Genomic DNA, 24,955 nt, shown 5'->3' with positions numbered 1-24,955 from the left:
GGAATCCTGGGAATTGTGGGTGGGATCTCCTGGGATCTGATGGGAATAGTGGGTGGGATCTCCTGGGAATCTTGGGTGGGATCTCCTGGGAATATTGGGAATCGTGGGTGGGATCTCCTGGGACTCCTGGGAGTCCTGGATGGGATCTCCTGGATCTCTTGAGAGTCCTGGGTGGGATCTCCTGGAATCTCCTGGGAATCTTGGGAATCCTGGGTGGGATCTCCTGGGATCTCCTGGGATTCCAGCACAGGATCTGGGATGTCCTGGGAGTCCTGGGTGGGATCTCCTGGGATCTCATGGGAATTGTGGCTGGGATCTCCTGGGAATCTTGGGAATCCTGGGTGGGATCTGCTGGGATCTCCTGGGATTCCAGCACAGGATCTGGGATGTCCTGGGAGTCCTGGGTGGGATCTCCTGGATCTCCTGAGAGTCCTGGGTGGGATCTGCTGGGAATCCTGGGAATTGTGGGTGGGATCTTCTGGAATCTTCTGGGAATCCTGGGTGGGATCTTCTGGGAATCCTGGGTGGGATCTCCTGGAACATCCTGGGAATCCTGGGGATCCTGGGTGGGATCTCCTGGGATCTCATGGGAATTGTGGGTGGGATCTCCTGGGAATCGTGGGTGGGATCTCCTGGGAGTCCTGGGAATCCTGGGTGGGATCTTCTGGGGATCCTGGGTGGGATCTCCTGGGATCTCATAGGAATTGTGGGTGGGATCTTCTGGGAATCTTGGGAATCCTGGGTGGGATCTGCTGGGAATCCTGGGTGGGATCTCCTGGGATCTCCTGGGAATCCCGGGAATCCTGGGTGGGATCTCCCAGGACGTCATGGGATTACGGACCAGGAATCCGGGCTGGGATCTTCTGGGATCTGGCGAGGATTGGGATCTCCTGGGAATGGGTGGGTGGGAATCCAGACCAGGATCTGGGACCTTCTGGGAATCCCGGATGGGATCTCCTGGGATCTCGGGAAGGGGAAGGGCCAGGATCTTCTGGGATGGGATCTGGGAATCCAGCCCGGGATCTTGTGGGATCTCCTGGGAATCCTGGGTGGGAATCCAGCCGGGGATCTTCCGGGATCTTGGGAAGGGTTTGGATCTCCTGGGATTCCCGGCTGGGATCCTCTGGGAATGGCCGGGATCTTCTGGATGGGATCCTGGATTCCCGACTGGGATCTCCTGGGATCTCCTGGGATCTCGGAAGGGTCGGGATCTCCAGGGAATCCCGGCTGGGATCGGGTGGATCCCGGGGGATCCCGGCTGACCGGGATCCGCCCCCGCAGCCGCCGGGCCCGGAGCTGCCGGTGGCCGTGGAGCCGCAGGAGGTGGCGCACGGATACGTCGAGATCCGGGTACGGAGCGCCGGGATCCACCGGGATCCACCGGGAATCGGGGTGGGATGGACCGAGATCAGCCAGGAATCGGGGTGGGATTGACCAGGATCCATTGGGAATTGGGGCGGGATCGGCCGGGATCCACCAGGAATCGGGGCGGGATCGAACAGGATCCATTGGGAATTGGGGCGGGATCGACCGGGATCAGCCGGGAATCGGGGCAGGATCCGCCGGGATCCACTGGGAATTGGGCCGGGATCGAACAGGATCCATCAGGAATCGGGGCGGGATTGACCAGGATCGGCTGGGACTTGGGGCGGGATCGGCCGGGATCCATCGGGAGTTGGGGTGGGATCGGCCGGGATCCATCGGGAATTGGGGTGGGATCGGCCAGGATCCATCAGGAATTGGGGTGGGATCGGCCAGGATCCATTGGGAATCCGGGCAGGATCTGCCGGGATCCATCGGGAATTGGGGTGGGATCGGCCGGGATCCACCAGGAATTGGGGCGGGATTGAACAGGATCCATCGGGAATCGGGGCAGGATCGGCCGGGATCCATCGGGAATTGGGGCGGGATTGAACAGGATCCATCGGGAATTGGGGTGGGATCGGCCGGGATCCACCAGGGATCGGGGACTGGGGTGGGACCCGCTGGGATCCGCTGGGAATTGGGGACTGGGCGGGATTGACCGGGATCAACTGGGAATCAGGGCAGGACTGGCCGGGATCCACCGGGGATTGGGAGGGGATCCACTGGGAATCGGGGCGGGATGGGCTGGGACCCATCGGGATCCACCAGGAACCAGGGTGGGATCAGCCGGGATCCACCGGGAATCGGGGTGGGATTGACCAGGATCCGCCGGGAACCGGGATCAGCCGGGAACTGGGGCGGGATCAGCCAGGATCCATTGGGAATCAGGAGGGGATTGACCAGGATCCATCGGGAATCGGGGCAGGATCAGCCAGGATCCACCGGGAATTGGGCTGGGAATTCGGGCTGGGAATCCGGGCTGGGATCTGCTGGAATCCAGCGGGCATTGGGACGGGATCGGGGTGGGATCCACTGGGATCCGACAGGAATCAGGCTGGGATCCATTTGGAATCTGGGCGGGATTGGCCGGGAATCCAGGGTGGGATCTGCCGGGGATCAGGCTGGGATCAGCTGGGAAAGGACGGGAATCCGGGCTGGGATCCCAGCTGGGATCCATTGGGAATCGGGGCTGGGAATCCACGCTGGGATCCGCTGGGAATTTGGGAATGGCCGGGATCCGCTGGGAATCCGGGCTGGGATCCGGGCTGGGATCCATTGGGAATTTGGGAATGGCTGGGATCCACTGGGAATCCGGGCTGGGATCCATTGGGAATCAGGGCTGGGAATCCACGCTGGGATCCATTGGGAATTTGGGAATGGCTGGGATCCGCTGGGAATCCGGGCTGGGATCCATTGGGAATCGGGGCTGGGATCCGGGCTGGGATCCATTGGGAATTTGGGAATGGCCGGGATCCGCTGGGATCCGGGCTGGGATCAGCCGGGAATTTGGGAATGGTGGGAATCCAGGCCAGGGGCTGGGGATGGCTGGGGGGGATTCCAGCCGGGATCTGGAATTCCCGGCCAGGAAAAGTTCGGGAATTGCGGAGCCCAGCACAGGGAATTCCGGAGCTTTTCCCGGTCTGGAATTCCCGTTCCCGGCGGAATTCCGGAGCTTTCCCTGGCCGGGAATTCCGGAGCTTTTCCGGCCGGGAATTCCGGTTCCCTGTGGAATTCTGGAGCTTTTCCAGATGGGAATTCCAGAGTTTTTCCGGCCGGGAATTCCAGCTCCCTGTGGAATTCCAGAGCTTTTCCTGGCCGGGAATTCTGGAGCTTTTCCGGGTCCTTGCAGAATTCCAGAGCTTTTCCAGCCTGGAATTCCGGAGTATTTCCGAGCTGGGAATTCCAGAGCTTTTCCAGCCGGGAATTCCGGGGTTTTCCCATTTCCCTGCGGAATTCCAGAGTTTTCCAGCCAGGAATCCTGGGGTTTTCCCATTTCCCTGTGGAATTCCGGAGTTTTCCGGCCGGGAATTCTGGGCTTTTCCCATTTCCCGGCCGGGAATTCCGGGGTTTTCCCGTTTCCCTGTGGAATTCTGGAGTTTCACGTCCGGGAATTCCGGGCTTTTCCCGTTTCCTGGCTGGGAATCCCGGGGTTTTCCCATTTCCCTGCGGAATTCCGGAGTTTTCCGGCCTTTCCCAGCCGGGCGTGCGTTTCCACTTTGCCGAGCTGGGCCGGGGCCCGGCGCTCGTCCTGTGCCACGGATTCCCGGAGTCCTGGCTGGCCTGGCGCTTCCAGGTGAGCCGGGATTCCCGAAATTCCCCAAATTTCCAAATTCCCAAAATCCCTGAAATCCCCAAAATCCCCAAAATGCCAAAACCCCAGCTCCATCCCGGAATTCCCATCCCCATCCCAAAAATCCCGGCCCCATCCCGGAGTTCCGGCTGGCCTGGCGCTTCCAGGTGAGACAGAATTCCCAAATTCCCAGAATTCCTGAAATTCCCAAAACTCTCAAATTCCCAAAATTCTCGAACTTCCCAAAAAATCCCACATTTACCAAAAATCCCAAATTAACCAAAAAATCCCCAAAATCCCCCAAATCCCGGCCCCATCCCGGAGTCGTGGCTCTCCTGGCTCTTCCACATCTGCCCAAAATTCCCAAAATTCCCAAAATCCCCAAACTCCCAAACTTCCCAAAATTCCCAGAATTCCCAAACTCCCAAACTTCCCAAAAATTGCCAAAATTCCCAAAATTCCCAAACTCCCAGACTTCCCAAAAATTGCCCAAATTCCCAGAATTCCCAATCCCACCCTGAAATTCCCATTCCCCAAATCCCGTCCCCATCCCAGATTTCCCATCCCGGAATTCCCAAAATCCCGGAATTCCGATTCCATCCCGGAATTCCCGAACTTCGGAGCCCATCCCAGAGCCCCCAGTTGATCCCTGCTGTTCCGAGCCCTGCCCGGAATTCCGGGGCTGTTGGGAATTCCGGGAATTCCGGGAATTCCGGGAATTTTGGGATTTGCAGCTGCCGGCGCTGGCCGGGGCCGGGTTCCGGGCGATGGCGCTCGACATGAAAGGGTTCGGAGAGTCCTCGGCACCGCCCGGTCAGAGCCCCGGAAAAACGGGAAAAACGGGAATTCCGGGGGAAAAATGGGAATTCCAGGGGAAATATGGGAATTCTGGGGGGAAATACGAGAGTTCTGGAGGGGAATGGGGGAATTTCAGGGGGAAAATGGGAATTCTGGGGGAAAAACGGGAATTCTGGGGAAAAATGGGAATTCCGGGGAAAAAATGGGAATTCCGGGGGGAAATACGAGAGTTCTGGGGGGGAAATGGGGGAATTTTGGGGAAAAAAGTGGGAATTTTGGGGGGAAAACTTGGGAATTTTGAGGGGGAGGAAGTAAAAATTCTGGTAATTCTGGGATGGGGGTGGGATTTTGGGAATTCCAGGAATTGTGGGATGTGGGTTGGATTTTGGGAATTCTGGGAATTGCGGGATGGGGGTGGGATTTTGGGAATTCTGGGAATTGCGGGATGGGGGTGGGATTTGGGGAATTCTGGGAATTCCGGGATGTGGGTGGGATTCTGGGAATTCCGGGAATTGCGGGATGGGGGTGGGATTTTGGGAATTGCGGGATGTGGGTGGGATTTGGGAATTCCGGGATGGGGGTGGGATTTTGGGAATTCCGGGAATTGCGGGATGTGGGTGGGATTTTGGGAATTCTGGGATGGGGGTTGGATTTGGGAATTCTGGGATGTGGGTGGGATTTTGGGAATTCCGGGATGTGGGCGGGATTTTGGGAATTCCGGGAATTGCGGGATGTGGGTGGGATTTTGGGAATTCTGGGATGGGGGTTGGATTTGGGAATTCTGGGATGTGGGTGGGATTTTGGGAATTCTGGGATGTGGGCGGGATTTTGGGAATTCCGGGAATTGTGGGATGTGGGTTGGATTTTGGGAATTCCGGGAATTCCGGGGGAAAACATCGGGGAAAAGCCATGGGATGAAATGGGGGTACAAATCCGCGGGCGGATTTCCCGCAGATGTGTCGGAATATTCCCAGGAGCGGATCTGCCAGGTCGGGAATCCCGGGAATGTCGGGGCCGATCCCGACGGGATCCGATCCCAATGATCCCGATCTGATCCTGATCCCACTGATCCCGATCCCACTGATCCCAATCCCAATCGGATCCTGATCCCACTGATCCCGACGGGATCTGATCCCGATGATCCCGATCTGATCCCGATCCCGATCTGATCCCGATGATCCCAATCCCGCTGATCCCAATCCCAATTTGATCCCGATTTGATCCCGATCCCAATGATCCCGCTGGGATCTGATCCCGATGATCCCGATCCAATCCCGATCCCTTTGATCCCAATCCCGATTTAATCTTGATCCAAATGATCCCGATCCTGAGGGGAATCCGATCCTGATCCCGATCCCGATCTGATCCCGATCCCGCTGATCCCAATCCCAACGGGATCTGATCCCGATCCCAATGATCCCGATCTGATCCTGATCCCAATGATCCCGATCTGATCCCGATCCCGATGATCCCGATCTGATCCCGATCCCAATGATCCCGATCTGATCCCGATTTGATCCCGATTTGATCCCGATCCCGATGATCCCGATCTGATCCCGATCCCGATGATCCCAATTTGATCCTGATCCCAATGATCCTGATCCCATATCCACCGATCCCGATCCCGAGCTGATCCCGATCCCGCTGATCCCGATTCTGATCCTGCTCCCGATCTTCTCCCAGGATTTCATCACTTTCCTGGATAAACTGGTGAGGATTTGGGATTTGGGATTTGGGATTTGGGATTTGGGAATTTGGGATTTGGGATTTGGGGTTTGGGATTTGGGATTTTTGGGATTTGGGGTTTGGGATTTGGGATTTGGGATTTTTTTGGGGTTTGGGATTTGGGATTTGGGGTTTGGGGTTTGGGATTTGGGATTTGGGAATTTGGGATTTGGGGTTTGGGATTTGGGATTTGGGAATTTGGGATTTGGGATTTGGGATTTGGGATTTGGGATTTGGGGTTTGGGGTTTGGGGTTTGGGGATTTGGGATTTGGGATTTGGGGTTTTTGGGAATTTGGGATTTGGGGTTTTTGGGATTTGGGGTTTGGGATTTGGGATTTGGGATTTGGGATTTGGGGTTTGGGGTTTGGGGTTTGGGGATTTGGGATTTGGGATTTGGGGTTTTTGGGAATTTGGGATTTGGGGTTTTTGGGATTTGGGGTTTGGGATTTTTGGGTTTGAGATTTGGGGGATTTTGGGAGATTTGCAGGATCTGGGGGATTTTTGAGGTTTGGGGTTTGGGATTTTGGGGATTTTTGGGGAATTTTGGGATTTGGGGATTTTGAGGATTTTGGGAATTTTGGGATTGGTATTTTGGGGATTTTTGGGGATATGGGGATTTTGGGGATTTTGGGTTTGAGGAATTTTGATATTCGGGGGATTTTGGAGATTTTTCAGTTGAGATTTGGGGAATTTGTGGATTTTAGGGATTTTGGGTTTTTGGGGTTGAGGTTTGGAGAGTTTTGGGAGATTTGTGGAATTTGGGGATTTTTGGGTTGGGGATTGGGGATTTGGGGGAATTTGAGGGTTGGGATTTTTGGGGTTTGGGGATTTTTGGGATTTTGGGAGATTTTTGGGGATTTTTGAGATTTGGGGTTTGGGGGAATTTTGGGGATTTGGGGAGATTTGGGGATTTTGGGAATTTGGGGGATTTTTGGGATTTGGGGGATTGTTGGCATCTGGGAATTTTGGGGGATTTTGGGGATTTGGGGATTTTGGGGATTTTTGTGAGATTTGTGGAATTTGGGGATTTTTGGGTTGTGGTTTGGGGGAATTTGGGGGTTGGGATTTTTGGGGTTTGGGGGTTTTTGGGATTTTGGGAGATTTTTGGGGGTTTTTGGGATTTGGGGATTTTGGGGATTTGGGGATTTTGGGGTTGGGGATTGGGGATTTTTGTGAGATTTGTGGAATTTAGGGATTTTTGGGATTTGGGGTTTGGGGGTTTGGGGGATTCTGAGGGTTGGGATTTTTGGGATTTTTGGGATTTTGGGAGATTTTTGGGGGTTTGGGGGATTTGGGGGATTTGGGGATTTGGGGTTGGGGTTTGGGGGTTTGGGGGAATTTTGGGGGTTGGGATTTTTGGGGTTTGGGGATTTTTGGGATTTTTGGGATTTTGGGAGATTTTGGGGGGATTTTGGGGATTTGGGGATTGGGGGTTTGGGGGATTCTGAGGGTTGGGATTTTTGGGATTTTTGGGATTTTGGGAGATTTTTGGGGGTTTTTGGGATTTGGGGAATTTGGAGATTTTGGGGTTGGGGTTTGGAGATTTTTGTGAGATTTGTGGAATTTGGGGATTTTTGGGTTGTGGTTTGGGGGTTTGGGGGAATTTGGGGGTTGGGATTTTTGGGGTTTGGGGATTTTTGGGATTTTGGGAGATTTTTGGGGGTTTTTGGGATTTGGGGATTTTGGGGATTTGGGGATTTTGGGGTTGGGGATTGGGGATTTTTGTGAGATTTGTGGAATTTGGGGATTTTTGGGATTTGGGGTTTGGGGGTTTGGGGGATTCTGAGGGTTGGGATTTTTGGGATTTTTGGGATTTTGGGAGATTTTTGGGGGTTTGGGGGATTTGGGGGATTTGGGGATTTTGGGGTTGGGGTTTGGGGAATTTTGGGGGTTGGGATTTTTGGGGTTTGGGGATTTTTGGGATTTTTGGGATTTTGGGAGATTTTGGGGGGATTTTGGGGATTTGGGGATTGGGGGTTTGGGGGATTCTGAGGGTTGGGATTTTTGGGATTTTTGGGATTTTGGGAGATTTTTGGGGGTTTTTGGGATTTGGGGGATTTGGGGATTTTGGGGTTGGGGTTTGGGGATTTTTGTGAGAAATCCCAGAACAAAAAAAACCCAAATCCGTAAAAATCCCGGCCCAAAAAACCCCAAATCCGTAAAAATCCCGGCCCAAAAAAAAACAAAATCCATAAAAATCCCGATCCAAAAAAACCCAAATCCGTAAAAATCCCGGATTAAAAAAACCCAAATCCGTAAAAATCCCGGATTAAAAAAAACCCAAATCCGTAAAAATCCCAGCCCAGAAATCCCAAAATCCGGAACAATCCCAGCCCAAAAAACCTGAAATCCATAAAAATCCCAGCCCAAAAAACCTCAAATCCGGAACAATCCCGGCCCAAATAAACCAAAATCCGTAAAAATCCCGGAACAAAAAAACCAAAATCCATAAAAATCCCGATCGAAAAAACCCCAAATCCATAAAAATCCCAGCCCAGAAATCCCAAAATCCATAAAATCCCTGCCCAAAAAACCCCAAATCCATAAAAATCCCAACACAGAAATCCCCAAATCCATAAAAATGCCCCAACAAAAATCTCCTAAGAAAAATCCCATCCCAAAAACGCCAAAATCCATGAAAATCCCAGAATAAAAATCCCAAAATCAATAGAAATCCCATCACAAAAACCCCTGATCAATAAAAATCCCGAAGTGAAAAACCCCAAAATCCATAAAAATGCCCAAATAAAAATTCCAGAAATCAATAAAAATCCCATCATAAAAATCCCCTGATCAATAAACATCCCATCACAAAAACCCCCAAATCAATAAAAATCCCACAATAAAAATCCCAAAACAGAAATCCCCTGATCAATAAAAATCCCCTAATCAATAGAAATCCCATCATAAATAAAAATCCCAGAATAAAATTCCCTTTACAGAAATCCCCTAATCAATAAAAATCCCCAAATCAATAAAAATCCCATCACAAAAATCCCCTGATCAATAAAAATCCCAGAATAAAAATCCCAGTATAAAAACCCCAAAACAGAAATCTCCTCATCAATAAAAACCCCCTAATCAATAAAAGTCCCAAAATCAATAAAAATCCCAGAATAAAAACCCCAAAACAGAAATCTCCTGATCAATAAAAATCTCCTGATCAATAAAAATCCCATCTGAGAAATCCCCTGATCGATAAAAATCCCATTACAGAAACCCGATAACTGATAAATAACCCTATAACTGATCAATAAAAAAACAATAATCGATCGATAACCGATCAACAACAGATCAATACCAATGAATAACCGATCGATAACCGATAATTGATCCCCGATCAGGGCCATGTCCCTCCCTGAAGGCGCCGTTCCGGCCCAGCCGATAAAAATCCCGTAACAGAACCCCGATAACCCATTGATAAACCCCGATAACTGATCAATAAAAGGCAATAACTGATCAATAACCGATCAATAGTGATCAATAACCGATCAATAACCGATCAATAACCGATATTCGATCCCCATGTCCCTCCCTGAACACGCCGTTCCGGCCCAGCCGATAAAAATCCCGTAACAGAACCCCGGTAACCCATTGATAAAAGGCAATAGTTGATCAATACCGATCGATAGCCGATCAATAACCGATAATCGATCCCCCCAGGGCGGTGGCCTCCCTGAACACGCCGTTCCGGCCGGCCCAGCCGATAAAAATCCCGTAACAGAACCCCGATAACCCATTGATAAAAGGCAATAGTTGATCAATACCGATCGATAGCTGATCAATAACCGATAATCGATCCCCCCAGGGCGGTGGCCTCCCTGAACACGCCGTTCCGGCCGGCCCAGCCCGGCTCCGACCCCCTGGAGCAGCTCCGGAGGATCCCGAACTTCGACTACCAGCTCTACTTCCAGCAGCCGGTGCGGGAGCGCCGGAATCCCGCAATTCCCGAATTCCCGAAATTCCCACATCCCGAAATTCCCGAATCCCGCAATTCCCGAATTCCCGAATCCCGAAATCCTGAAATTCCCACATCCCGAAATTCCCGAATCCCGCAATTCCCGAATTCCCGAATCCCGAAATCCTGAAATTCCCACATCCCGAAATTCCCGAATTCCCGAATCCCGAAATCCTGAAATTCCCAAATCCCGAAATTCCCGAATCCCGGAATTCCCGAATTCCCAAATCCTGAAATCCCGAAATTCCCAAATCCCAAAATTCCCGAATTCCTGAATCCCGAAATCCTGAAATTCCAACATCCCGAAATTCCCGAATCCCGCAATTCCCAAATTCCCGAATCCCGAAATCCTGAAATTCCCACATCCCGAAATTCCTGAATCCCGGAATTCCCGAATTCCCGAATCCTGAAATCCTGAAATTCCCGACATCCCGAAATTCCCGAATCCCGAAATTCCGACACCCCGAAATTCCCGAATTCCCGAATCCCGAAATCCTGAAATTCCCGACATCCCGAAATTCCCAAATCCCGAAATTCCCGAATTCCCGAAATCCTGAAATTCTGACATCCCGAAATTCACGAATCCCGCAATTCCCGAATTCCCGAATCCTGAAATCCTGAAATTCCCACATCCCGAAATTCCCGAATCCTGAAATTCCCGAATTCCTGAATCCTGAAATCCTGAAATTCCCGACATCCCGGAATTCCCGAATTCCCGAATCCCGAAATCCTGAAATTCCCGAATCCCGAAATTCCCGAATTCTCAAAATTCCAACATCCCGAAATTCCCAAATTCCCAAATCCCGAAATCCCGAAATTCCAACATCCCGAAATTCCCAAATCCCAAAATCCGGAAATCCCGACATCCCAAAATTCCCAAATCCTGAAATCCCGAAATTCCGACATCCCGAAATTCCCGAATTCCCAAAATTCCCAAAAATCCCGAATCCCAAAAATCCCCAAATCTCAAAATCCCCAATTCCCAAAATCCTGAAATCCCGAATCTCAAAAATCCCAAATCCCCAAATCCTGAAATCCCAAATCCCAACTATCCTGGAATCTCCAAAATCCTGAATCCCAAAATCCTAAAAATCCCGAATCCCAAAAATCCCAAATCCCAAAAATCCCGAATCCCAAAAATTCCAAACCCAAAAAATCCCAAATCCAAAATCCCAAAATTCCCGAATCCTGAATCCCAATTCCCAGAAATCCCAACATCCCAAAATCCCAACATCCCGAATCCCCAAATTCCCAAAATCCCAAAAATCCCAAATCCCAAAAATCCCGAAAACCCCAAATATCTCGAAAAACCGAATCCCAAAAATCCCAAATCCCGAATCCCAAAAATCCCAAATCCCAAAAATTGGGATATATTTGGGATTTTATCCTGATGTTTTGGGGATGTTTTTGAGATTTTTTTTGGGATGTTTTTGGGATTTTATCCCAATGTTTTTTGGATTTTATCCCAGTGTTTTTGGGATGGTTTTGGGATATTTTTGGAATTTTATCCCGCTGTTTTTGGGGATTTTATCCCATGGTTTTTGGGATATTTTTGGGATTTTCTCCCAGTGGTTTTGGGATATTTTTGGGATTTTCTCCCGGTGTTTTTGGGGATATTTTTTGGAATTGTATCCCGCTGTTTTTGGGGATTTTATCCCGGTGTTTTTGGGATATTTTTGGGGATTTTATCCCATGGTTTTTGGGATATTTTTGGGATTTTCTCCTGGTGGTTTTGGGATATTTTTGGGATTTTTCCCGGATTTTAGGGCGTGGCGGAGGCGGAGCTGGAGAAGGACATCGAGAGGACCCTGAAGATCCTGATCCGATCCCACGAGCCCGAGGTGGGATTTGGGATTTGGGATTTGGGATTTGGGATTTGGGATTTGGGATTTGGGATTTGGGGTTTGGGGTTTGGGATTTGGGGTTTGGGATTTGGGATTTGGGATTTGGGATTTGGGATTTGGGGTTTGGGATTTGGGGTTTGGGATTTGGGATTTGGGGTTTGGGATTTGGGATTTGGGATTTGGGATTTGGGATTTGGGGTTTGGGGTTTTTGGGGTTTGGGATTTTTTGGATTTGGGGTTTGGGATTTGGGATTTGGGATTTGGGATTTGGGATTTTTGGGATTTGGGATTTGGGATTTGGGATTTGGGATTTGGGATCGGGTTCAGGATGGGGATTGGGATTGGGATTCGGGGTTGGGATTTGGGATCGGGATCAGGAATGGGATCGAGGTCAGGATCAGGATTTGAGTCAGGATCAGGATCGGGGTTGGGATTCGGGATTTGGGATCAGGATCGGGATGGGGACTCAGGATTGGGGTCGGGACTGGGATGGGTTTGGGGATTGGGATTGGGATTTGGGATCGGGATTGGGATTGGGATCAGGATCAGGGTCAGGATTGGGATTGGGGCTGGAATTAGGATTAGAATCAATATTAGGAGAGGATTGGGATTGGGATTGGGATTGGGATTGGGATTGGGATTGGGATTTGGGATCGGGATCGAGGTGAGAATTGGGATTTGGGGTCAGGATTGGGATTGGGATTTGGGTTGGAATCGGGATTGGGAATGGGGTCAGGATTGGAAATGGGATCGGGATTGGGATCGGGATTGGGATGGGATTGGGATTGGGATTGGGGCTGGAATTAGGATCAGGCTCAGAATGGGATTGGGGTTGGGATTTGGATTGGGATCAAGATTAGGAGAGGATTGGGATTGGGATTGGGATTGGGATTGGGATTGGGATTGGGATCGGGATTGGGATCGGGATTGGGATTGGGATGGGATGGGATCAAGACCGGGATCAGGATTAGGATCGGGATCAGGTTTGGGATCAGGATCGGGATCGGGATCGGGATCGGGATCGGGATCGGGATCGGGATCAGGATCGGGATTGGGATCGGGATCAGCCGAGGATCCGGAATGGGATCCCGAAGAACTGGGAAACCCCGGGGAGCTTTTCCAGCATCAGGGGGATCCCTGGCTCCGGGACCGTCCCCGATCCCGTTGTTTTCCTGGGATCCGCTGGGATCCGTTCCCGGTGTCCCCAACCCCCTGGGGGTTTCCCGGGAATTCCCGGGAATTCGGGATCCCTGACCCCCCCGATCCCGCAGGATCGGCTCCCCGTCGACCTCGACCTGCGCCACGTCCAGGAGAGAGGTCGGGAACCTGGGGATCCCCCGGGAATCTGGGATCCATCCCCCGGGAATCTGGGATCCACCCCCTGGGAATCTGGGATCCACCCCCGGGAATCTGGGATCCATCCCCCGGGAATCTGGGATCCACCCCCCGGGAATCTGGGATCCACCCCCGGGAATCTGGGATCCACCTCCCGGGGATCTGGGGTCCACCCCCGGGAATCTGGGATCCATCCCCCGGGAATCTGGGATCAATCACCGGGAATCTGGGATCCATCCCCTGGGATCCATCCCCTGGGAATCTGGGATCCACCCCCCGGGAATCTGGGATCCACCCCCCGGGAATCTGGGATCCACCCCCGGGAATCTGGGATCCATCCCCCGGGATCCACCCCCGGGAATCTGGGATCCACCCCCGGGAATCTGGGATCAATCCCCTGGGAATCTGGGATCCACCCCGGGAATCTGGGATCCACCCCCCGGGAATCTGGGATCCACCCCCCGGGAATCTGGGATCCACCCCCGGGAATCTGGGATCCATCCCCCGGGATCCACCCCCGGGAATCTGGGATCCACCCCCGGGAATCTGGGATCAATCCCCTGGGAATCTGGGATCCACCCCGGGAATCTGGGATCCATCCCCAGGATCTGGGATCCACCCCTGGGAATCTGGGGTCCCCTGGGAATCTGGGATCCACCCCCGGGAATCTGGGATCCATCCCCCGGGAATATGGGATCCAACCCCGGGAATGTGGGATCAATCGCTGGGAATCTGGGATCCATCCCCGGGAATCTGGGATCCTTCCTCAAGTCCCTGGCGGGTTGGGGGATCCTGGGATTTGGGGGATCCCTTGGGATTTGGGATCCTGGGAATGGGAATCCCCAGGGATCTGGGGGCTCCTGTGGGATCTGGGGATCCCCTAAGAGTGGATCCCAAATCCCCTGGGAATGGCGGGATCCTGGGATCTGGGGGATCCTGGGGGATTTGGGGGATTTGGGGATTGGGAATCCCCTGGGATTTGGGGGGATCCTGGGATCTGGGGGATCCCTTGGGATCTGGGGGGTTTGGGAATGGGAATGGATCCTAAATCCCCTGGGAATGTGGAATCCCCTGGGATTCGGGGATCCCCTGGGATTTGGGGGATTCTGGGATTGGGAATCCCCTGGGATTTGGGGGATCTCCTGGGATTGGGGGGATTCTGGGAATGAGGGATCCTCTGGGATTTGGGATCTCCTGGGATTTAGGGATCCTGGGAATGGGGGATCCCCTAGGATGTGGGGCTCCTGTGGGATTTGGGGGATCCCCTGGGATCCGGGATCCCCAATCCCCTGGGGTTTAGGGGATCCTGGGATCTGGGGATCCCGTGGGAATTGGGGGATTCTGGGATTGGGAATCCCCTGGGATTGGGGGGATCTCTTGGGAATGGGAGGATCCCTGTGAATGGATCCCAGATCCCCTGGAATGTGGAATCCCCTGGGATTGGGGGGATCCCATGGGATTTGTGGAATCCTGTGGGATTTGGGGGAATCCCCTGGGATTTGGGGGATCCTGGGAATGGGGGATCCTGCAGGATCTGGGGAAGATTTCCCAGATATTTTTTTCAGCGGGAGGATCGTGAGGAGGGATCTGGGGCTGATCCCAAGGGGGGATCCGGGGAAGATCCCGAGAGATTTCAGTGATCCCGAGGGGGGATCCGGGGAAGATCCCAAGGGGGGATCCGGGGAAGATCCCGAGAGATTTCGGTGATCCCGAGGGGGGATCTGGGGGAGATTCCAGGGGGGAATTGGAGGCTGATCGTGAGGGGGGATCTGGGGCCGATCCCGATGGATCTCAGTGATCCCAAGGAGGAATCTGAGGCCAATCCCAAAATGGGATCTGAGGCCAATCCCAAAATGGGATCTGGGGCCGATCCCGAGGGGAGATCTGGGCGAGATCCCGATGGATCTCAGTGATCCTGAGGGGGAATTTGGGGCCGATCCCGAGGGGGGATCTGGGTCTGATCCCAAGGGATCTCAGTGATCCCAAAGCGGGATCTGGGGTTGATCCCGAGGGGGAATTTGGGGACAATCCAAGGGGGGATCTGGGGCCAATCCCAGGTGGATCTGGGGCCGATCCCAAGAGATTTTGGTGATCCCGAGGGGGGATCCGGGGCCGATCCCGAGAGGGGATCCGGGGGAGATCCTGAAGGGGGATTTGGGGCTGATCCCAAAAGGGATCCCAGTGATCCCAAGGGGGGATCTGGGGCCGATCTTGAGGGGGATCTGGGCAAGATCCTGAAGGGAAAATTGGGGCCGATCCCAAAGGGGAATCTGGGGCCAATCCCGAGGATGGATCTGGGGCCGATCCCAGGTGGATCTGGGGGAGATCCCGAGAGATTTCGGTGATCCCAAAGGGGGATCTGGGGCCGATCCCGAGGGGGGATCCGGGCGAGATCCTGAAGGGGGATTTGGGGCTGATCCCAAGGGATCCCAGTGATCCCAAGGAGGAATCTGGGTGAGATCCTGAGGGGGAATCTGGGTGAGATCCCGAGAGATTTTGGTGATCCCGAGGGGGGATCCGGGGGAGATCCCAGGTGGATCTGGGGGAGATCCCGAGAGATTTTGGTGATCCCGAGGGGGGATCTGGGGCCGATCCCGAGGGGGGATCCGGGCGAGATCCTGAAGGGGGATTTGGGGCTGATCCCAAGGGATCCCAGTGATCCCAAGGAGGAATCTGGGTGAGATCCTGAAGGGAAATTTGGGGCCGATCCCAAAGGGGAATCTGGGGCCGATCCCGAGGGGGGATCCGGGCGAGATCCTGAAGGGAAGATCTGTGGCCGATCCCGCTGGATCCCTCCTCCGCAGGGGGGCTCCTGGTGGGGCTCCCGGAGGATCCCCCCGGCAGCCGCCTGCTGCCGCCGCCGGCGCTGGATTACTACGTCCGGCAGTTCCGCGCGTCCGGCTTCCGGTGAGAGCCCGGGATCCGCCGGATCCCCGCCGCGGATCCCCGATCCCCCGTCCCCGCAGCGGATCCAGTTCCGGGTCTCTGCTTTGCCCCCCAGGGGTCCCCTGAACTGGTACCGGAACGTGAGGGAGAACTGGAGCTGGGCCCTGCGCGCCCGGCACAGGACGGTGAGCGGGGACCCAGCCCCGGGATCCCCCGGGATCCCCCGGAGAGCCCCCGGGATCCCTGAAAGATCCCAGAGATATCCCCTAGAGATCCCCCAGAGATCCCCCAGAGATCCCTCAGAGATATCCCCCAGAGATCCCCTGGAGATCCCCCAGAGATATCCCCTAGAGATCCCCCAGAGATCCCCCAGAGATCCCCTGGAGAGTCCCCAGAGATCCCCTAGAGATCCCCTGGAGATCACCCAGAGATCACCCAGAGATCCCCCTAGAAATCCCCTGGAGATCCCTGAAAGATCCCAGAGGTATCCCCAAGAGATCCCTAGGAGACCCCAGAGATATCCCCCAGAGATCCCCCGGAGATCCCCAGGAGATCCCAGAGATATCCCAGAGATCCCCTGGAGATCCCCCCGAGATCCCCTGGAGATCCCCCGGAGATCCCCCAGAGAGATCTTGACCCTATCCTTGAGAGATCCCCAGAGATCCCCTAGAGATCACCCAGAGATCCCCCAGAGATCCCAGAGAGATCCTCAGGGGATCCCCCAGAGATCCCAAACCTATCATTGAGAGATCCATGAGAGATCCCGGGAGATCCCCCCAAGAGATCCCCCAGGAGATCCCCCAGAGATATCCCAGAGAGATCTTGACCCTATCCTTGAGAGATCCCCCAGAGATCCCCAGGAGATCCCCCAGAGATCCCAAACCTATCATTGAGAGATCCATGAGAGATCCCAGGAGATCCCCAAGAGATCCCCGAGAGATCCTGAACCTGTCCTTGAGAGATCCCCAGAGATCCCAGAGAGATCCCAGAGAGATCCCAGAGATATCTTAACCCTATCCTCGAGAGATCCCCCAGAGATCCCCCAGAGATCCCCCGGAGATTCCCTGGAGATCCCCCGAAGATCCCAGAGAGATCACTCAGAGATCCCCCTAGAGATCTCCTGGAGGTTCCTGAGAGATCCCTGAGAGATCCCCAAGAGACCCCCAGGAGATCCCAAACCTGTCATTGAGAGATCCATGAGAGATCCCGGGAGATCCCTGGGAGATCCTGAACCTATCCCAAAGATATCCTGAACCTGTCCAGGAGAGATCCCCAGGAGATCCCAGAGAGATCCCTGAGTGATCCCAGTCCTGATCCCCACCCCAATCCCGATCCCGACCCCGATCCCGATCCTGATCCCGATTCCGATCCTGACCCCAACCCTGATCCCGATCCCCAAACGGATCCCGATCCCGATCCCGATCCCAATCCCAATCCCAATCCCAATCCTGACTGATCCCCAAACGGATCCTGATCCTGATCCCAATCCTGACTCTGATCCCCAAACTGATCCCGATCCCAATCCCGATCCAGGGCCCCTCAGGATCCCCCACATTCCCTCCAATCCCACTGGATCCCCCAAACCCCCTCTGGATCCCCTCAGGATCCCCCAAATCCTTCGGGATCCCCTTGGGATCCCCCAAATTCCATTTCCCCACCCCGGGGACCCCCCGAACCCCCGGGAGCCCCTCGGGATTCCCCAAATCTCCTCGGGATCCCCCAAATCCCCTCGGGACCCCCCAAATCCCCTCGGGATCCCCCAAATCCCCTCGGGAATGCCCCAAAATCCCCTCGGGATCCCCCAAATCCCCTCGGGAATGCCCCAAATCCCCCCGGGGATCCCCCAAATCCCCTTGGGAATCCCCAAAATCCCCTCGGGATCCCCAAATCCCCTGGGGACCCCCCAGATCCCCTCGGGATCCCCAAAATCCCCTCGGGACCCCCAAATCCTCTCCAGATCCCCTCGGGATCCCCCGAATCCCCTGGGGATCCCCCAAATCCCCTCGGGAGCCCCCAAATCCTCTCCAGATCCCCAAAATCCCCTCGGGATCCCCAAATCCCCTCGGGACCCCCAAATCCCCTCGGGATCCCCCGAATCCCATTTCCCCCCCCCCGGGGATCCCCAAATCCCCTCAGGATCCCCAAAATCCCCTCGGGACCCCCAAATCCCCCTGGGGACCCCCAAACCCCCTGGGGTCCCCCGAATCCCCCCGGGATCCCCTGGGATCCGCTCTGGGTCCCGGCAGATCCGGCTGCCGGCGCTGCTGGTGACGGCCGGGAAGGATCCGGTGCTGCAGCCCCGGCTCAGCCACGGCATGGAGGCGTGGGTCAGCGGGAAACGGGGAAAAACGGGCGGAATTGGGGGGAATTCGGGAAAAATCGGGAAAAACGGGGAAAAACGGGGGGAATTCGGGAAAAATCGGGGAAAAACGGGGGGAATTCGGGAAAAATGGGGGGAAATTCGGGAAAAAATGGGGAAAGTTGGGGAGGAATGGGGGAAAAATGGGGAAAATTGGGGTAAATTCGGGAAAAAATGGGGAAAAACGGGGGGGAAAATCAGGAAAATTCGGGAAAAAATGGGGAAAATGGGGGAAATTCGGGAAAAATGGGGAAAATGGGGGAAATTCGGGAAAAATGGGGAAAATTGGGGGAATTCGGGAAAAATCGGGAAAATTGGGGGGAAATACGGGAAAAAGGGGGAAATTCGGGAAAAATTCGGGAAAAAAATGGGGAAAATTCGGGAAAAAAATGGGGAAATTCAGGGGAAAATTGGGAAAAATGGGGAAAATTGGGGGAAAATGGGGAAAATTCGGGAAAAATTGGGTAAATTCAGGGGAAATTTGGGAAAAATGGGGAAAAATGGGGAAAATTGGGGGAAATTTGGGGGAAATTCGGGAAAAATGGGGAAAAATCGGTAAAAATGGGGGAATTCAGGGGAAATTCGGGGAAAAAAAAGGGGAAAAACGGGGGGAATTCTGGAAAAATGGGGAAAATTCGGGAAAAATGGGGAAAATGGGGAGAATTGGGGGGAAAATGGGGAAATTCGGGGGAAATTCGGGAAAAATGGGGAAAATTCGGGAAAAATGGGGAAAATTAGGGGGGAAATGGGAAAAATGGGGGAAATTCGGAAAAAAATGGGGAAAATGTGGGGAAAAATTGGGGAAGAAAACCAGGAAAAATGTCGGGGAAATATGGGGAAAATTCAGGGAAAAATGGGGAAAATGTGGAGGGGAGAAATGGGAAAATGTGGGGAAAATACGGGGAAAGTATGGGGAAAATTCCTGAAAAAATGGGTGAAATCCCGAGGGAAATATGGGAAAATGTGGGGGGAAATACAGGGAAAATACGGGGAAAATTTGGGAAAAAATGGAAGAAATGTGGGGGGCGGAATGGGAAAATGTGGGGAAAATACAGAGAAAATTTGGGAAAAAATACAGGAAAAATGTGGGGGAATATGGGAAAAATTTGGGGGAAATGTTGGGGGGAAATGTGGGAAATGCGGGGGTAAAATGGGAAAATGTGGGGAAAATATGGGGAAAAATTTGGGAAAAAATGGGGGAATTGCAGGGAAAATGTGGGGAAAATATGTGGGGGAAGTATGGGAATAATATGGGGGAAATGTGGGGAAAAATGGGGAAAATGTGGGGAAAATATGGGGAAAAATGGGGAAAATATGGGGGAAAATTGGGAAAAAAACAGGAAAAATGTAGGGAAAATGTGAGGGAAAATTCGGGAAAAAATGGGGGAAATGTGGGGGGAAAAATGGGAAAATGTGGGGGAAAATACGAGAAAAATGTGGGAAAAATATGGCGAAAATTCGGGAAAAATGGGAGAAATACGGGAAAAAATGGAGGAAATGTGGGGGGGGGGGGAACAGGAAAATGTGGGAGAAAAACAGGGAAAATTTGGGAAAAAAAACAGGAAAAATGTGGGGGAAAATATGTGGAAAATCCAGGGAAAATAGCGGGGAAATGCAGGGAAAATGTGGGGAAAATGTGGGAAAAAATATTGGGAAAACCGGGAAAACGTGGGGAAAATATGGAGAAAATTTGGGGAAAATTTAGGGGAAATTCAGGAAAACCATGGGCAAAATACGGGGAAAACATGGGGGAAAAGATGGGAAAATATTGGGAAAATATGGGAAAAATCTGGAAAAATATGGGGGAAATGTGGGGGAAATACGGGAAAAAAATGGAAAAATATGGGGGGAAAAAAATGGAAAAATATGGGAAAGTGTGGGGAAAAATATGGGGGAAATACGGGAATTTTGGGGAAAATGGGGAAAATGTGGGAATTTTGGGAAAAAATGGGGGGAAATTGGGAATTTTGGGGGGAAAATGGAAAATTTGGGAATTTGGGGGAACAGTGGGGAAAATTTGGGAATTTTGGGGAAAAAATGGAAAATTTGGGAAATTTTGGGGAAAGATGGGAAATTAGGGAATTTTTGGGGAAAAATGGGAAATTAGGGAATTCTGGGGGGGAAATGGGGAAGTCTGGGAAATTTGGGGAAAAAGGGGGAAATTTGGGTATTTTGGGGAAAAAATGAGAAAAAATTGGGATTTTGGGGGGAAAACGGGAAAAAATTGGGAATTTTGGGGGGAAATGGGGAATTTTGGGGAAAAATGAGGAAAATCTGGGAATTTGGGGGGAAAATGGTGAAATGTGGGGATTTGGGGGAAAATGGAGAAAAATTGGGAATTTTGGGGGAAAATTGGGGAAAATTTGAGAATTCCGGGGGGAAAAACTGGGGAAAATTTGGGAATTTTGGGAAAACTGGGGAAAATTTGGGAATTTGGGGGAAATTGGAGAAAATGTTGGAATTCTGGGAACAGTGAGGGAAATTTGGGAATTCTGGGATTGGTGAGGGAAATGTGGGAATTCTGGGAATCCTGAGGGAAATGTGGGAATTCTGGGGTTCCATGAGGGAAATTTGGGAATTCTGGGATCAGTGAGGGAAATTTGGGAATTCTGGGAACCGTGAGGGAAATTTGGGAATTCTGGGAACCGTGAGGGAAATGTGGGAATTCTGGGATCGGTGAGGGAAATGTGGGAATTCTGGGATTGGTGAGGGAAATTTGGGAATTCTGGGAATCCTGAGGGAAATGTGGGAATTCTGGGAATCCTGAGGGAAATGTGGGAATTCTGGGAATCCTGAGGGAAATTTGGGAATTCTGGGATCCATGAGGGAAATTTGGGAATTCTGGGCAGGTCCCGCAGCTGCAGCGGCGCCACCTGGAGAACTGCGGCCACTGGACCCAGCTGGAGAGGTGGGCGGAGCTCCCCTGCCCGGAATTCCCAATCCCGGAATTCCCCAGTCCCAGAACTCTGAAATCCCTAAATTCCCAAATCCCGGAATTCCGAAATCCCAAAATTCCCAAATCCCGAAATCCCCAATCCCAAAAATCCCCCTATCCCAAAATTCCTGAATCCCGGAATCCCCAATCCCAGAATTCCCAAAACCCGGAATTCTGAAATCCCCAAATTCCCAGAATTCCCAGAATTCCCAAATCCCAAAAATTCCCAAATCCCAAAATTCCCAAATCCCGGAATCCCCAATCCCAAAAATCCCCCAATCCTAAAATTCCCGAATCCCGGAATTCTCCATCCCGGAATTCCCAAATCCCAAAAGTTCCCCAAGCCCAGAATTCTGAAATCCTGGAATTCCCAAATCCAGGAATCCCCAATCCCAAAATTCCCGAATCCTGGAATTCTCCATCCCGGAATTCCTGAATCCCGGAATTCCCAAATCCCGGAATTCCCAAAGCCCAAAATTCCCAAATCCCGAAATTCCCCATTGCAAAAGTTCCCCAATCCCAAAAATTCCTGGGAATTCTCGATCCCGAAATTCCCAAATCCCAAATCCTGGAATTCCCGAATCCCAGAAATCCGATGGGGAATTTTGGGAATATTTTGGGGATGTTTGGGGAATATTTTGGGAATTTGGGGAATTTGGGGAATATTTTTGGGATATTTGGGGATTTTTGGGAATATTTTTGAGATTTTTGGGAATTTTTTGGAATTTTGGGGATATTTCGGGAATATTTTGGCAATTTTAGTGGAATATTTTGGGAATGTTTTGGGGATATTTTGGGGCTATTTTGGGTATAATTTGGGATTATTTTGGGAATATTTTGGGAATTTTAGTGGAATATTTTGAGAATATTTCAGGAATATTTTTGGGATATTTCGGGGCTATTTTGGGAATATTTTGGGAATATTTCGGGGCTATTTTGGGAATATTTTGGGAATATTTCGGGGCTATTTTGGGAATATTTTGGGGAATATTTCGGGGCTATTTTGGGAATATTTCGGGGCTATTTCAGGAATATTTTGGGAATATTTTTGGGAATATTTTGGGGCTATTTTGGGGCTATTTTTGGGAATATTTTGGGAATATTTTGGGGCTATTTTGGGAATATTTTGGGAATATTTTGGGGCTATTTTGGGAATATTTTGGGAATATTTTGGGGAATATTTCGGGGCTATTTTGGGAATATTTCGGGGCTATTTCAGGAATATTTTGGGAATATTTTGGGAATATTTTTGGGAATATTTTGGGGCTATTTTGGGGCTATTTTGGGGAATATTTTGGGAATATTTTGGGGCTATTTTGGGAATATTTTGGGAATATTTTGGGGCTATTTTGGGAATATTTTGGGGCTATTTTGGGTAATATTTTGGGGATATTTTGGGAATATTTTGGGAATATTTTGGGAATATTTTGGGGAATATTTTGGGAATATTTTGGGGCTATTTTGGGGATATTTTGGGAATATTTTGGGAATATTTTTGGGAATATTTTGGGAATATTTTGGGGCTATTTTGGGAATATTTTGGGGAATATTTTGGGAATATTTCGGGGCTATTTCGGGGCTATTTTGGGAATATTTTGGGAATATTTGGGAATTTCCCGCAGGCCGGCGGAGCTGAACCGGATCCTCCTGGAGTGGCTGCGGGAGCTGCCCCCGGAGCCGCTGCCCCCAAATTCCCCAAATTCCAAACTCTGAGCACAACTCCCAAACTTTCGGGAATTTTCCGGGAATTTTTCCAGGAGTTTTTCCCCAGGAATTCCGAGGTTTCTTTGGAATTTTTCCAGGAATTTTCCCCAGGAATTTCAAATTTTTAATGGGAATTTTCCCCTTGGAATTTCAAATTTTTTGCAGAATTGTTCCCAGGAATTCCAAGCTTTTATTGGGAATTTTTCCAGGAATTTTTCCCGGGAATTTCAATTTTTTAATGGGAATTTTTCCCGGGAATTTCAAATTTTTAAATGGGAATTTTCCCAAGAATTTATCCAAGGAATTTCAAATTTTTTGCGGAATTTTTCCAGGGAAAACTCCAAACTTTTATTGGGAATTTTTCCAGGAATTTTTCCCAAGATTTTCAAATTTTTTGCAGCATTTTTTTCCCAGGTATTCCGAGCTTTTATTCATAATTTTTCCAGGAATTTTTCCCGGGAATTTCAAATTTTTTGCAGATTTTTTCCTGGGAATTCCAGGTTTTTTGCAGGAATTTTTCTTTTTTTTTTTTTTCCCAGGAATTCCAAGGTTTTTTTTCCTGATTTTTCCTGGGAATTCAAATTTTTTGTGGGAATTTTTCCTGAGAATTCCAAGTTTTCTGCAGGAATTTTTCCCTGGAATTCCGATTTTTTGGTGGGAATTTTTCCCGGCAAATCCAGGAAATTTCCGTGGATTCATCAATAACCAATAACCGCTCATTAACTCATTAATCCCGGTCGATAATCGATAATCAATAATCAATAATTAATCACTAATTAACGATTTTCCTGTTTCCGCTGCCGCTGTCAAAGATGAGAAATAAAATTTGGGATTTTTCCAGCAATTTTCGTCTCCTCGGAATCCTTCGGAAGCCTCCCTGACCCCGAGGCCAAAAAATTCCCAAAAATCCCCAAAAATTTCCCCAAAAATCCTCCCAAAATTCCCCAAAAATCCCAAAGAATTCCTGCAAAATCCCAAAATAATTCCCAAAAAATTTCCCTCCAAAAATCCCAAAAGAATTCCCCAAAAAATCCCCCAAAATTCCCCAAAAATCCCAAAAGAATTCCTCCAAAATCCCCCAAAAATTCCCTAAAAAAATCTTAAAAGAATTCCCAAAAAAATTCCCCAAAAATCCGCAAAAATTCCCAAAAATCCCAAAAGAATTAAAAAAAAATCCAAAAAAATTCCCCAAAAATTCCCAAAAGATTCCCCCAAAATCCCAAAAGAATTCCCAAAAAAATTCCAAAAAAATTCCCAAAGAATTCTCCAAAAGAATTCCCAAAAAAATCCCAAAAAATTCCCAGTAAATCCCCCAAATCGCCAAAGTTTTCCCCAAAAAAAATCCCCCCAAAAAACCCCAAAAATTCCTCAAAGATTCCCCCTAAAAATCCCAAAAAATTCCTGCAGAATTCCCAATAAATCCCCCAAAATCCCGCAGAGTTCCCCAAAGAATTCCAAAAAAATCCCCCGAAAAATCCCCAAATACCCAAAAAATCTTCCCCACAAATTCCCCAAAAAATGCCCCAAAAATTCCCCTAGAATTCCCAAAAAAATTCCCAAAAGATCCCAAAAATTCCCCAAAATATTCCAAAACAATTCCTTCAATCTTCCCCAAAAATTCCCAGAAAATTTCCCCAAAAATTCCCAGAAAATTCCCACAGAATTCCCCAAAGAATTCCCCCCAAAAAATGTCCAAAAATCCCCCAAAATATCCCAAAAAATGGCCCCAAAATTCCCAAAGAATTCCCCAAAGAA

At 50.7% G+C, this 24,955-nt stretch overlaps 1 protein-coding gene across 1 annotated transcript in view; it reads left to right on the top strand.

Moving 5' to 3' along the window:
* Positions 1 to 23,331, top strand: part of EPHX2 (epoxide hydrolase 2) — a 33,197-nt gene extending 9,866 nt beyond the window's left edge. The window contains exons 6-19 of the mRNA XM_077781778.1: positions 1,282 to 1,350; positions 3,563 to 3,658; positions 4,390 to 4,468; positions 5,408 to 5,483; positions 6,137 to 6,163; positions 9,843 to 9,896; positions 9,988 to 10,099; positions 11,904 to 11,978; positions 13,253 to 13,298; positions 16,121 to 16,223; positions 16,318 to 16,387; positions 18,449 to 18,529; positions 21,411 to 21,469; positions 23,119 to 23,331. Coding sequence (XP_077637904.1) covers positions 1,282 to 1,350; positions 3,563 to 3,658; positions 4,390 to 4,468; positions 5,408 to 5,483; positions 6,137 to 6,163; positions 9,843 to 9,896; positions 9,988 to 10,099; positions 11,904 to 11,978; positions 13,253 to 13,298; positions 16,121 to 16,223; positions 16,318 to 16,387; positions 18,449 to 18,529; positions 21,411 to 21,469; positions 23,119 to 23,209 — 1,038 coding nt within the window. The 3' untranslated portion in view covers positions 23,210 to 23,331. The remainder of the gene's footprint in view (positions 1 to 1,281; positions 1,351 to 3,562; positions 3,659 to 4,389; positions 4,469 to 5,407; positions 5,484 to 6,136; positions 6,164 to 9,842; positions 9,897 to 9,987; positions 10,100 to 11,903; positions 11,979 to 13,252; positions 13,299 to 16,120; positions 16,224 to 16,317; positions 16,388 to 18,448; positions 18,530 to 21,410; positions 21,470 to 23,118) is intronic.
* The last annotated feature ends 1,624 nt before the right edge of the window (positions 23,332 to 24,955 follow it).

The sequence above is a fragment of the Lonchura striata genome, chromosome 3 (genome assembly GCF_046129695.1).
Source record: "Lonchura striata isolate bLonStr1 chromosome 3, bLonStr1.mat, whole genome shotgun sequence".
NCBI lineage: Eukaryota > Metazoa > Chordata > Aves > Passeriformes > Estrildidae > Lonchura > Lonchura striata.
This window is presented reverse-complemented; position numbering and strand designations above follow the sequence as displayed.